Below are 14,455 nucleotides of genomic sequence, written 5' to 3'. Positions count from 1 at the left end.
ACAGCCTGGTAACAATTGTGTTTTTTGGTCTATACGGCTAATTTTCCCCTTCATGTCAACTGTGAGGGGGTTATTTTTATTTATTTATAACTCATTCGTTTACATTAAATAAAGCCTTAAAGTTCTGCATAATTAAGGGCGTGGTTACTTTGAGTGGCAGGTGGATAGCCATTCATCCGGCATCTGTTAGTCATCACGTCACCTAAGCTCCACTCACGTCCCGTCTCTTTGCCCATTTTCTGTTATCCGGGCGTGACGCGCGATGACGCTGATGATTTTTTTTTTTTTTACAGCCTTTGATTCTACCCGGTGCTTTACTTAAATGTGTGCAATCTGGTGAAGCTCTCTCGCGTGTGCAGATGAGCTGAAAACACCAGTAAACAAGTAAGCTGCATTTCAGCATCTCCATTTGAGTATTTCTGCATAAAGTGTCATTCAGTGGGTCTGTGTTCTGTCAGGACACACAAGCCGCTTGTGCTGTTTGCGATTATGTTAGATGAAGAACTGCACTTGTGTGAGCTGCTGAAATAAGCCAATCAGAGCTGAGCTCAACATTATTATTCATGACTCTTCCAAATAAGGCAAAAACAGACCATTTCATTCTAGGGACAATTTCTAGGGTTGTAAATGGACCTGTAAAACTGTATCTGTTAATGTTGCCCTTAAATAAGCCACATACACTCTATGTAGATATCAGAGAACAATTTAACATATTGTTTCAACTCATTATAGGGCACCTTTAAACTGACCAACCAAACTGCAGCATAGTTCACGGTGGTGACAAATTCACAGGCCTATTGGCTAAAAAAAGGGAAACACATTATTATAAATCAATCCCAAACTTTCTGTTTAAAGAGGAAATGTATCAGCAGAGGACAGAAAACTGCTTATTAAGCGAATTCACATCTCTAATTACATGTCAGTGACACTTTACTTTCAATTTTCTCATTTGTTAACATTAGTTAAATGTATTAACTAACATTACATAATTCGATTTACATTTGTTAAAGTATTTATTATTCTTTGTTAACATTAGCTAATACAAATACAGCTGTTCACTGTTTGTTCATGTTAGTTCACAGTGCATTAACTAATGTTTTTTTTTTTTTTTTTAAATAATGCATTAGTAAATGTTGAAATGAACATTAAGATGAATAAATGCTGTAAAAGTATTGTTCATTCCTAAGCAGGGTTCAGACTACAGGAATTTCAGCCCGATTTACCCATCCCGACAAAAAAAAATCACGTCCAGGGCATCAGTCGGTTCAGATAGCCCAGATTATCTGGTAATGTGAGGCGTTCACAGATCAAATCTTAAACCTCCTGATCTGCTCGCAGACACATCGGGCTGCCCAACAACAGCAAACATGTTTGATATTTAGGATTTGGTTAATTTGGTTAGGATAATTACAACAATTACATCAGTACTTCCGCAATAGCCAATGAGAGACAACTTTTAACATGCAGACCGCGAGACAACAAGCAGCTGTACTGGTCCGGTGGACAATGAAGATGGAGGCAACAACATGGCTGTTTTTTCTCGCTACAAAGAATAAGTATTGATTCAGCAAGTTGCCGCGGCAGCGTCCATTTTCTTTACGTCTACTTCCCAGTGAGTTTGAGACGCACATATCAAGCATATTTAAATGCACAGAGTAACTGTTGGAGTCTATGCATGTAACAGGAATGACAATAACTTACTTGTTATGTAGCACACACCAGCCGCAGTGAGGATCTCCTGAGCCCAGACACGTCTTACAGCTGCTGTACCGAGAACAGCTCTCCACAGGCATACGGCTCACCTGTAACACACCAGGAACATTCAACTGACATGAGCATAACATTCATCACAGACAAAAATCAGTTCTTTTATCATACCCTACATCATATTATGCACCTGGACACATCATCAGTGATATTTCCTGGGGTCATCGAGTGTTTCAACAATCATTCCGACACCCTCACCCAGGCAACCCAGCCAGGGTCGATCAAGCCCTGAATTATGTCCGGAGCACTACCCCACCTACAGCTCTCCTCTCCTGATCATATTCTTTTGCCTTAACTATGCTTTTACTGTGCTTGGTGCCTTAATATTTATATTTAAAGGAACACTCCACTTTTTTGGAAAATAGGCTTATTTTTCAAATCCCTTAGAGTTAAACAGTTGAGTTTTACAATTTTTGAATCCATTCAGCCGATCTCTGTATCTGGCGGTAGCACTTCCAGCATAGCCTTTTAGATTGATATAGATATGAACTATTCTCTCATTCCTGCGTAAGAATCATGGAACTTTGCGGCCGTACCATGGGTTCAGTGGCGCGATGATATTACACAGCACCTGAAAGTAGTCCTCAGATAGGTAACTTCCGATGCGGCCGGCATTAAGTTTGTGTAGTTGCAAATAATGCAGAGTCGCAGCCGGCAAATTAGGTAGTGGATTTACTCTGCGATTAGCCATGGTTCTGTGTGTTGTAAAGGGCTGGGATAGTGAGTCGAAGATGCATTCTACCATCAAGTTTCACAGAATACCAACGAAAAACAAGGAACGATAGAATCAGTGGTTCACAGATATCCAAACACGGGTAGATTCAAACAAGAGATTGGACCAGAGGACTATTTGAAAAACATGGACAGTGTTACCACGGTACGGCATATAAAGGATATAGCCAGACAGGGCGAAGTGTATCATCCCCCATGGCTGTAAATATTAGGCTGCAAATATTAATATTTGGCAGCCGCCAAAAAAAACTTTGTCCCATCAAAGCCTAATTTGATCAGTTATTGTGAATTATGAGTGATGTAGATGACAGGGCGCATGTTAACGGAGTAACAGAGAGAAAGAGCGGAGCACGCACACTTTCTCTGTCTTCATAATAAGCAGCACCGTCTTAGCATGTTTCATTCACATATTACATAAGTCAAAATCAAAAGGTCGGAAGACGGAATCCATGTCGGACTATTTTTCCTTGAATTTTGACTCTTCACTGACTCACCAGTCTGAATCTGCTCCCCTCATCCTTTCTGCCCCAGTCTGTTCAGCCACACTTTGTCTTTCACATTTCAAAAGCTCGTCTTTAGTGTAACTGTTATTCCGGTTCAAATAGGTTCGTGGATCTGCACCAAAGTAAATATCTTCTGAATTGTCTCATAAATGTCTCCAAAGTAACAAGGCACACTCTCTGTGCAAGCAGATCGTTGGTTATGTTAACGGAAGTTTGCCTATTTTCAGGAGCTGTGTAAAATCATTGCGCTGCTGCACCCATGACGGCCGCAAAGTTCCTATGCAGGAAGGAGAAAATAGTTCCTAGCTATAACGGTCTAAAAAAAACTACTTTTAATTTTTTTCATTTAAATTTTTTTTTTCAACTTTTACACAATGTAACTGTAGAAGAGTAAAGTTTTAAATAGGAAAAATATTGAAAGTCTTTGGACATTTTTTTGAGCACTGATGCTAATCGTCTAATATGATCCAATGATGTATGCTAAGCTATGCTAAAAGTGCTACCGCAAGATACAGAGATCCACTGAATGGATAAAAAAAAAACGGTAAAACTCAACTGTTTAACACTAAGGGACTTGAAAAATGAGCCTATTTTCAAAAAAATGTGTAGTGTTCCTTTAACAGAAATTCAATCGGGTTTATCGATTAGCATCATGTGACCAATACCCCAGGACACACAGTTAAAGCAGTTCTCAACAGGTGTCTTCATTCGAACCTCTCGTCATCCATCTGAACCACGCAAAAAAGTTCCGCTGCTTGTAAACACTCAAACATTCAGGCATTTCCTCATAGAACGGCACAGCAGAGAGGGTGTAATGCAGCCGAACGGCAGAGTATCAGCACTGTCAGCTCATGCAGAGGAAAGAAAATAGTATTAAACAGCACAGGGGAGAATCCTAAAAGAACGACATGTCCAGGGGACAGTAATAGAAGTGCTGCAGATACGAAGATTCGCAAGAGAGAAACACCCTCGACAAACAGGATGAGTGTATTAGGGAAATGATTCAGTGCATCCCTGTTCCCCAAAAACACCAGCTTATATAAATGATGATGGGAGTTGGAGAGAGTGGGAGGTCTAGGACTAAAATAACATGAATATATTAAATCTAAAAGAGCGGTTTGTGGATCAAAGTTGGTGTGGGCTGTCGCAGTCCCAATGATTGGCTTACTTAAGGCGCAGAAAAAAAGCCCAAACCCAAAAGCAGTTGTTTTTGAAAACCGCCTTTAGAAGCTCTAAAAATGCTCATTCCATGGAGTTGTAATCGCCTTTGATCGCTGGCAAGATTAGAGTTTAGAGTGAGAAAAACAAGAGCCGCGGAAAAAACACACCCACCCAAAAGGGACACGGCTCGGCTTTCAAGTGCAGAGTTGCTGATGGCTCTTCAGCGCTGTGTCTGTGTGTGTGTGTGTGTGTGTGTGTGTGTGTGTGTGTATGTCAGTATGTTAGTACGGGTGGGTGAGGTGTAGTCTGTTGGCCCATGTTAATTTATTCCGCCACATAGCTATGCATACATGCACAGTTTTATAATTCAGTCCAGACATCGACCTTATTTACTTCCTCAATAAATGTCCCATGGCCTTACAGTGCAAAAACTAACTAGATTGCAAAACAACACGTTGCATTGTATATTCAAATATTATATCACATTCAAAAAAAGAAATATAAACCTATTAAATATATTACCACACAAATATATTATATAAATTTTATGTAATGTTTTTAATGTAATTTCAAAGTTACAATTTCAGCTGATCCTTCAGAAATCCTTCTATGATGATTTGCTAACATTTCTTATTATTATCAATGTTTGAAAACAATGCTATTTAATATGTTCATGGAAACCATGAAGCATTTTCCACTTTCTGATTAGAAAGTTCAAAAGAACATCTTTAATATCTTAATTTTTTATCAGATGAATACATTCTTGCTGAATAAAAGTATTACTAAAAACGGTATCTTACTGAACTTCTAATATAATACTTGAATTATATATGTCCATGTGTTGGGAAAGGGTGTTTTGTGCATAGTCAGTATATTGTCAAAAACACAGAGGTCTGTCCGTGTTTGATGGATGAGTAGCATGTTAGATAAATGAAAGGCTTCATATCTCTTTCTCTCTCTCTTTCTCTCCAATGAAATGGCTGCATTACCAGTGCAATTTGAAGAGCAGAATGGTAAATAATGACACCGCTCTGAAAACTTGGCATTCACAGACCTTTTACTGACACACATCGGAGGGCTCAGAGTGGCAGCGGGCCATTATGTGAGCAAATACGCTCTCTCACCTATATGTGCACCTGCCGTAAATGAAATATTCAAATCCAGAGACTCCAGCGGTCAGTGTAGGCCATGAATTATTCACTCTTGGCGATTCATTCACATTTCTTATTTCATGAAATGCACCGGGCAGTGTGTATCTACACAGAGATCCTGATTGGTGGAGAAATATTCCTCGAATGAGGTAATCAGTGATTAATAATCTATAGAATTTTTTTTTTTTTTTTCGCTCTAAAATAACCTTTTGTGCAATGGAAAGGTTCCATTGCACATTCCAAGGTTAAAGGTTTTTCTTGGAACCATGATGCCAAAAACAACCTCTACTTTTAAGAGTGAACTTAATAAGATCAACTGTTTTCATGCATTTGCTGCATCGAGGAACAGGAGTTGTGGGGTTAAAACAATTGCTTTTCCCTCTTATAAGCAGCATTATTTGACAGCACACAATTAGAAGCGATCATTTGGAGTAAGTCAAGTTCAGCCTCTTGACTTGTGTTTTAAGATTAATACGGCCAATCTATCAGTTTATGATCTCAGCATAAGGAAAATCTTTTCGAGGCCTGATCAATCAATTCAGGGCCGTCTGAAGCTTTAACTTGAACAACATCCCTTCACTTCTTAACCCAAATATCGATGTCTGGAGTTCAACGGCGGAGCTTTAACACATGAGTGAGTCTTTTGTGGGAGTGTGACAGTGAAAGAGGGAGACTCTATTAATCTAGTTCCACACTCGTGTTTACAGTGCCTCCCTGAAACTCTGGGAAGCTGAACGGAGCAACAACACTGCAGCTAATGCATAATGGGTTTCTTCAACTATAGACCTTATGTGCCAGAGAAACAAGCACGCAGCCATCTTTAGAATTTTGTCTTTGAATTTCAGTTGTTTTCGCGATAGCTCTGAATATTTCTATGGCATCGCTGACGAAGAGTAATTAGCTTGTGAAGTGAATTTACTAATTGTAGAGTTAAGGAAAGTTATCCTGATCATTTTAATGTTTGAAGCAAATATCATAACAAATGCCATTAGACCAGTAAGATTTTAAAACGAGAGGTTCATTAAACCATAAAATCGTAAGATCTTACATTCATGTGGTAGAAATACAAACCGGAAGACAGAACACAAACAGCACAGCGCTGAAAAAGGGCGGAGCTAAATAAAGTCTATAGAAAATAAAACACTTTATTCACACTAGTTTGATTCATTTCTGTGTTAACTGAATCTAGCATTAAAAATGAACGTGTCAAAAGATGAAATATGCATTTTTCTGACCATTTTGTTATAGGTGGAAGTTACATTTTATGTAAATAATGACATTATTATTATTATTATTTATTCATAAAAGTGCCAGTGAAATAATGAAAAAAATATGTAAATATGTAATATAAATATTGACTGAAAATAAGGCAAAATACAATTTATGATATATATATATATATATATATATATATATATATATAGATCTTTATTTACACTATTATATATATATATAGAGAGATATTTATATAAACATATACACACACACACACACACACATGATAGATATAGATATAGATATAGATATAGATCTTTATTTACACTTTATTTAGATAATAAAATCATAGCTGGTCAGTTTAAGATTTGACAGACTGTGTCTAGGACAATGATAAAACAATAAATCCTACACATACAAATTTAAACACTACAAATTAGTTAACATTAGTTAACTGCATTAGTTAACATAAACTTTTTAAACATAAAAAGATTTGCTAAGTTCACCCTTTGCTGCTACATTAGAAAAATCAAAAGTTGTATTTGGTAATATTATTTAATGGACCTTAGCAAACAATAAATAGTTGTATTATAATCTATTATTAACAGAGATTGATAAATACTGTAACAAACGTACTGATTGTTGTTATTTAATGTTTTTTAGTTCAAGTAAGTAACTTTAACAATTGGGACCTTACTGTAAAGTGTTACCATAAAATGTATTTAAAAAAATTAATAAAAAGTGAAAACATGCTAGTTTTCCTTTAAAAGTGAAGTAGTTGAAGAAACACCCATATATCTCTCTCTCTCTATATATATATGCATGACATCATCGAGATGATGTCATCACATCATTGAGCTGCTCAAGCGTAACGCTGGTGAAATTAATACCGCTATCTGCATGGCTAATTCCTGCCTACACTGCTTCATGAAGCCCGGAGCTCGGGCACATTTGATCATGTTTTTTTTCTGAATCGCACTGATAAGGATTTAAAAATATCCCTGTGCTGAGGACTGAAGCTTCGCTGAGCTCTCAAAGACAGTTATGTTTTCCAGTGCGTCACTTCAACCAAGTCTTTCTCAAGGAAACCGCACACAAAAAAAATGGTGTCTTTCAAAAAATGCACAAAGACAACAAATTTCTTTTTGCAAGAAGAAGAAATGAGCATTGAAAAAGAGAGACTGGAGAGAGAAAGAGAAGTAAATGAAGAAAGAGCTACAGCTGTACTGTACAAGAGTGTCTGTACGTCTGTTCAGCTGCTGAGGAACTTCGATGCATCCTTCCTCTCCTCCGGCTGTATAATGGAGCATTATGGGAAGGGCTGTTATTCTGCTCGGCTCTGGATGGAAATACTTCCTCACTATTTCTTATTAGGGCCAAGCAGCTGGGGCTCCCATTCAGAGTCGTGAACCGGCGTTTCGTATTCTGTTTTCCCATCTCGCAGATGTTAAAACAACATATCTGAGATTCCGGATCGGGTCTTAAGACAAAAGCGGTGCGCGCCCACTCCCTTCTCACAAACGTGCCCTTTATTCTGGCCTCACTGCAAATGTTTTTGCTGGCTTTATGAAATAAATTAACAGCAAATGATAAGAGATAAAAATTAAGAACAATACTGGCATACAGTAAAGTCTGAGACCACATGGAAAATCTGGGACCCACATTTATATTTCGGGTGCTTACACTACTGTAGTTTGGTTTAATTGGTTTGTTTGATCTGGCCCAAACTCCTGGTCCGCTTAGCGTTCACATTGGCATTAACCATTTCAACTCTGCGCCCCACTCGTGGGTCCAATATACCATAATTCAAAATATGCTCCAGAGCTGAGGACCGAACCTAAAGGCATATAAATAAATCACAACCTGATGGAACTTCAGCTTTTTTTATCGTTTTTAAATGTTTTTTAAATAATCATTTGTTTTGGCAGATTTTTACCTTATTTTTAATATTCAATCACCACATAAATTCTTTATTTTGAGAGAGAGTCTGTCCTGGTTCTATCATCTCATCTTATCAGAATGGTTCACATTCAAAACCCTTCACACGTGAATCTCACCTGCTTGTCACTCAGCAGATAGATGTACTGATAATCTGGACTGAACACCATGTCCCGCAGAATGGGGCTTCCCTCCACGACGGTGGCGGTCTCGTACAGCAGAGCGTTCTCAGGGGGCGGCGGTATACCATCCACTCGAATCTGAAAAGAAAACCAAAGTCTGAGGTTAACTCAACATCGATTTAAAACGGACCTTCTTTACTTTTGTAATAGACATTCCAGGTCTTATTGTGATCGATCCATCAGTGCACAGAACCAAAAGACAATAAGCCTTTAATTGTAATCTTTCATCAACACCATTCCTATACCTCATACGCCTTACTTTTTTCCTCATTAAACCTTCTCAAACTGTGTTCTCATGGCATTTGACTTTAAGAGTCGACTCTGAGTCAATTAAACGAAACATTTTACGAACAAGTCGCAAGCCGATTCAATGGAACGCTACGACGAAACATTAGCATTATTGTGTAAGTATTGTGCAAGTATCTGGCTAACAAAATATTATGGTCTCAAACTACTGTAAATCAGCTGTTGGCTGCAATATTACCAAAAACTGTTTCTATTAATGCAGACTGTCTGTCATTCTTACTACTTTGAGCAAAGATAAAGGATGGAGCAAGATTTGCTTTGGAAACGTTAATATTTACATCGGCTTGGCTAATGTATGCACTGTTTGAAACAGTTCCCACATGTGAACTGCAATAAATTACACACACACACGTTTGTTTTTGTGAATTGTGGGGATATTCCATAGGCGTAATGGATTTCATACTGTACAAACCGTATTTTCTATCCCCTTACACTGCCCCTGCCACTAAACCTACCCATCACAGGAAACATTCTGCATTTTTACTTTCTCAAAAAAACTCATCCTGTATGATTTATTAGCATTTGTGAGGACATGGGTAATGTCCTCATAAGTCACCCTCTCCTGTAATACCTGTGCCAAACCCATGTTATTATACACATTTGTGTCCTGATATTTCACAAAAACAAGTACACACACACACACACACACACACACACACACACACACACACACACACGTTTGCTGATGGAAGCACACTTGCTAATGTTGATGGTGAGAAATTACAGTTGAAACTTCTCATAATGTCCCTCAAACTGAGTCGCATATCTGAGAAAAGTCTTGCTCAAGGTTCCGGTTGAAACATTTGTTCTTCCGTTGTCGTCGAGTCTGACTCGCACTGGGGATTGATGTAAAATCAACTCCTCATTACTGTCTTTACAATTTGTCCTATCGCTGAGCTATAGGAACAAGAAGCCTCCTGGAGTTGGAGATCAGTTGTGGCAATCGCCGTTGGTTTCTGAAATAAGCGCTGGACGCGGTAGGCCAATCACAACAGACTGGGTCATCTGACCAATCAGAGCAGAGTAGGCTCTTAGAAAGGAGGGATTTAGAGAGCCTGATTTAGAGTTGTTTGACAATCACTGGGCATCGTGGTGATGTGCAATGTATATTATGAGAAAATTAAACTGCTTTTTGACCTTTGATGCATGTAAACCTGTTAGACTCGAAAATTAGGAAACTTTAAAATAGCATAATAGGGGCACTTTAAAGTGCATTATCTGTATGTATTCTGTACCAATTTCGGTACAACAGCAAAAAAACAAAACAAAATCATTTTATTAACTTTTTCAAAAATTTGATTAAATTCAATGAGTTCTTTATTTATGATGATAATAATTTTTTGTAAATAATACATTAACATTTAAAGGCATATTATTATTATTAGTAGAGGCGTATTGTTATTACAGAGACATAGCTAAATATACTGTACAACAGACAACAGTAGCCTAATATATTCTGTCAATTTCTTCACTTTACATAGAACTTTTATTTTGACGGGTTGCCGTGAAGACCTTGGAGTCTGTCTTCATATTATCGTTATCTCAAATTAAACGATAAATTCTCTTGAAGTGATAGTTCATGCATTTGTGTCCTCATATACACGGCAGTTAGCAGAGACTATAATGACAGCGAGCGAGTGTCACGTGCGTGTGCGCGCGCACGTCATTCACACGGAGACGCAAAACATGCAGGAGAGTCATTCTATAATTAGGGTTACATTTCATGTCCGTGGACTCAATTATCAATTTTACCAATTTTTCATTAACTTTTCACTTCAAGCAATGATTGCTTTTATATCAGGGGAAATTTCTTATTAATTTAATACAAAAATCTAACAGATACCTATCTTTTATCTAGCAAAAATGTCATATTCTATACTGGAATTTGCTGTTTTTGTGCTTTGGTAAATGGGAGGTTTTGATCTTCAGATTAGCACTAAAATGCATGTTTCTGAATATATCTCTTATAAATGTTTGTCCAAAATAATCATTAAATTATGAGAGAGGTGTTTTTAAAAATATTTAGCTCATGCATCTACATTATATCATCCATTTTGTGTGTGTCCGAGAAATCAGTGTCAACCGTGTTACTTCCCTATAAAACCCCCTATAAATCAGCAATGGTTTGTTCTAAAGTCAGATGTCCGTCATCAAATGATGTCATTCCTTTTTTGGAGGTAAATTTGAAGACAGTGTGGTGAATTATAACTTCTCCTCTTCAATATATGATCTATACTATTGACTGCACATAGAGTAGGTTAACTGACCGTCAACTGTGTTATCATCAACATGTTCTGCTAAAACTTGCGTCCGATATTATATTTATAAATATGTAGAGAAAAAATATAAAAACAAATTCATCTAGGTCAACTACCAACTAATCCAAATCTAGCAGTTTGCACAAGACCCAAAAATGGCTGAAATGACAACTGTGTTACCTGTCAACTGTGTTACCCATCAAATATAACAGTTGACAAGGCTTCACATGGTTGAAAATTTAATTGAAATTTTATTAACTGCTTGTACTTATTTTTGTTGAATTAAAAAGAAAGTTATAATTTTTAAGAGAGTTTTTCTCTTTTCCTTCTAATGTGTCCAGTCATTTGGTGTTACTCCTGTCAACTGTGTTATGTGTGGGTTTTTAGGTAATAAATCTTTTTAAATGCGAACTAAACTGCCAGAAAAATAGATAGGGATATCTCTTGAGATGGGAATTCTGGTAAGGATGGTAAATAATTCTAAATTCAGAATACTGTGGATTTATGACACAGCATTTGTCCGTAACACAGTTGACAAAATAATGAATAAAATGTTGACTTTCATTAACATTTTTTAAAAAGTCATAAGAGCTTAAGCTTGCCAAATAATTAATTTATATTGATCAAAAAAGAATACTGATTTCCTGACTTTTTGGCTGACCTGAAATGTACCCCTAAATATAGAATGACTCAGGAATACTATTTAAATAGCATTTTGCAGTTGAATATTCACATAAACTAGTATAGAATCAGCTACAGTCTGATGCCCTGCTCTTAGATTAACATGGAAGCGACTGAACGCAGCTGCGGGTACTGGATATACTCGGGAGTCGGTACTACAGAAATGCTGGTATCGTCATATCTTTTTTATTTCAGTAGCCTACCGACTTGGTACCGAAGTACCGGTGCTTGTGACATCCCTAGCTGACATTATGCAAATGTGTTAAAAACAAATAGTAAGACCGGGATCACTGACGATTCATTTCCAGCAGTTCGGAATTGGTCCTTTTTTTGGGAGGCAATACCTACATTTCTCGTGACCTTTGAAACTTTGCAGACCATTGACATCCACAAACAGCTATATTACACACTGCAAGAAAAATAATTGTCAAAAAGCATAATAAGGGCCCTTTCATTTCCAGGTATTTTACTGTGATTTTACTTCTCACAGTGTTTCAGGATGGTGGCATATCATCACTTATACATCTCTGATTATTACTGACACACACAGCATTATAATTTTCCACATGAATGCAGAATTCTCCGGCTGACCTAGAAAACGAACGCAGAAATTCGAGCGAACGCAGATTACAGCATCTGATCAGATGTGCGATAAAAATCAATTACATTTTAACAACACACACACACACACACACACTCGAACCCCCGCTGCCTCATCATTAGCGACTCCTCTGTTTCCTCACACTGATAATTAGAGTAGTTGAGCTTGCTGGATAAAAAGCGAGCTCTAAATATGTCAAATTCAAAACATCTTTGAAGTGACGACTGAAGGGAAAAAACACAGAGCGCCTGACAACCGCATTTAAAGTCAGAGAGCTCACCTATTTCCCTAGCTGCTCGCGGCACTTGCGAAACGTCAGCTCGCGCCTCTGTCCTAATCAATTCTGACGGAAATGTGATAGGAGATTGAAATGAGGCTGTAAGTAAACTAAATTCCCACAGAAAAAGTACGAAATGCCATTTGGGAAACGGCAGAGAGATCAAATTGACGAAAAGAAGGTGCGAGGCAAAAAAACACCCGAAGCAGATGCACTGGCAGCAGTCTTGGGCCGTCTCCTAAATATCTGGGTCGGTCTGAAGTGACAAACATCGTTAGTCTGTTAATTAGCTGCCTCCTCATTGCAGCAGTTGCAGTAATTAGGGTTGACAAGGTGGCATCAATTAGTCGAAGGCTGCCATATTGGGTGTCACATACTGCCGGCCAAGTCAGAGCCCACGTCTCCCCGGGCAGCAGGACAGAAGGCCTAGAAACATGACGGACTCTGTCTGCGATTCGTCAATTCATGCGCCACCAGCTGTAGTGTCGCATTTCGCAGCCTTTGGATAAAGAATTCCCTCGCACTGCGTCGTTTCAACCAATCGGTTTAATGCCAACCGTCGGCATTTGCGATGCCCCTGCGGAAACCGGATCAATCCGCGACGTAGATTCCAAAACGGTTTACTGCAAAAACAGGAATGACGTGCATCTTTCACATTTTTTAAAACTCTAACACACTTAAAGGGACAGTTCTCCCAAAATGTTTAACTCTGATATTTTCTCCCCCCATCATGTCAACCTATACACAACACTTTCCCCAAAATGTTAAAGCCATACAGGTTCACATTTATGGAATAGAAAAACACGAAGTGGCCCAAATTTAGGACTGGTTTTAACAACACAGGCTGCTCACTGTCTGGAATATGGACAACTTAAAATACGCTGACAAAAAGGAGAGACTTGAGCTCCGTTTATGGAGCAGCTACGCTGGTCAAACCATCTGTGGGACTCTGTGCGAATCAAATCCAGATGCTGACACAATATTCCAGCAGCATCTGTGTGCATTTCATTTGTTTATAGACTTCATACAATCTTAAATCTCATCTGATAAAATATAATGCATTTTAAATAATTGGTCTATCGATATAAGGTAGAAATAACTTACATTTATGCATATGTATAAATGTATATACATTTATATTAGGGCTGTCAATAGATACAATTTTGTGTCTTGATTAATCATACTCTTTTGTGCAATTAATTGTGATTAATCGCATAGTTGTCTTAAAAATTAAGGAAACATTATTTATCTTGATTTTGATTTGATTTATTAGACAGCATAATGAAAATGCACTCATAGTCAAGGATAACATGAGAAACTTGTTTCAATCCTCGATGTGAAGCACAACCTCACTCCTAGACTTCACTTGTTAAGGTTTAATATAATTTTATTAGATTCAGGCGAAACTGTATTTTCTGCAAAGCTTTTTTCAAGGTAAATTTAGTCTTTCCAAAAAAAGAACAACTGGAGACAATATAGGATTATATATTTCTATAACACACACTACCGGTCTTTTAAAGAAGTCTCTTCTGCTCACCAAGGCTGCATTTATGTTTTTAAAAATACAAAAAAGAGCTGTAATATTGTGAAATATTATCAAAATATAAAATAACAGTTTTCTATTTGAATATATTTTTGATGCAAAGCTTCATTACTCCAGTCTTCAGTGTCACATGATCCTTC

At 37.6% G+C, this 14,455-nt stretch overlaps 1 protein-coding gene across 1 annotated transcript in view; it reads right to left on the bottom strand.

Annotated features, from left to right (window-relative positions):
* plxna3 (plexin A3) overlaps positions 1-14,455 on the bottom strand; it is a 220,160-nt gene that overhangs the window by 125,308 nt on the left and 80,397 nt on the right. Inside the window, exons 4-5 of the mRNA XM_067414327.1 lie at positions 8,587-8,727; positions 1,702-1,802 (exon numbers count right to left, since the gene is read on the bottom strand). Coding sequence (XP_067270428.1) covers positions 1,702-1,802; positions 8,587-8,727 — 242 coding nt within the window. The remainder of the gene's footprint in view (positions 1-1,701; positions 1,803-8,586; positions 8,728-14,455) is intronic.

Source organism: Pseudorasbora parva, chromosome 13 (assembly GCF_024679245.1).
Source record: "Pseudorasbora parva isolate DD20220531a chromosome 13, ASM2467924v1, whole genome shotgun sequence".
NCBI classification, from domain to species: Eukaryota; Metazoa; Chordata; class Actinopteri; order Cypriniformes; family Gobionidae; genus Pseudorasbora; species Pseudorasbora parva.
This window is presented reverse-complemented; position numbering and strand designations above follow the sequence as displayed.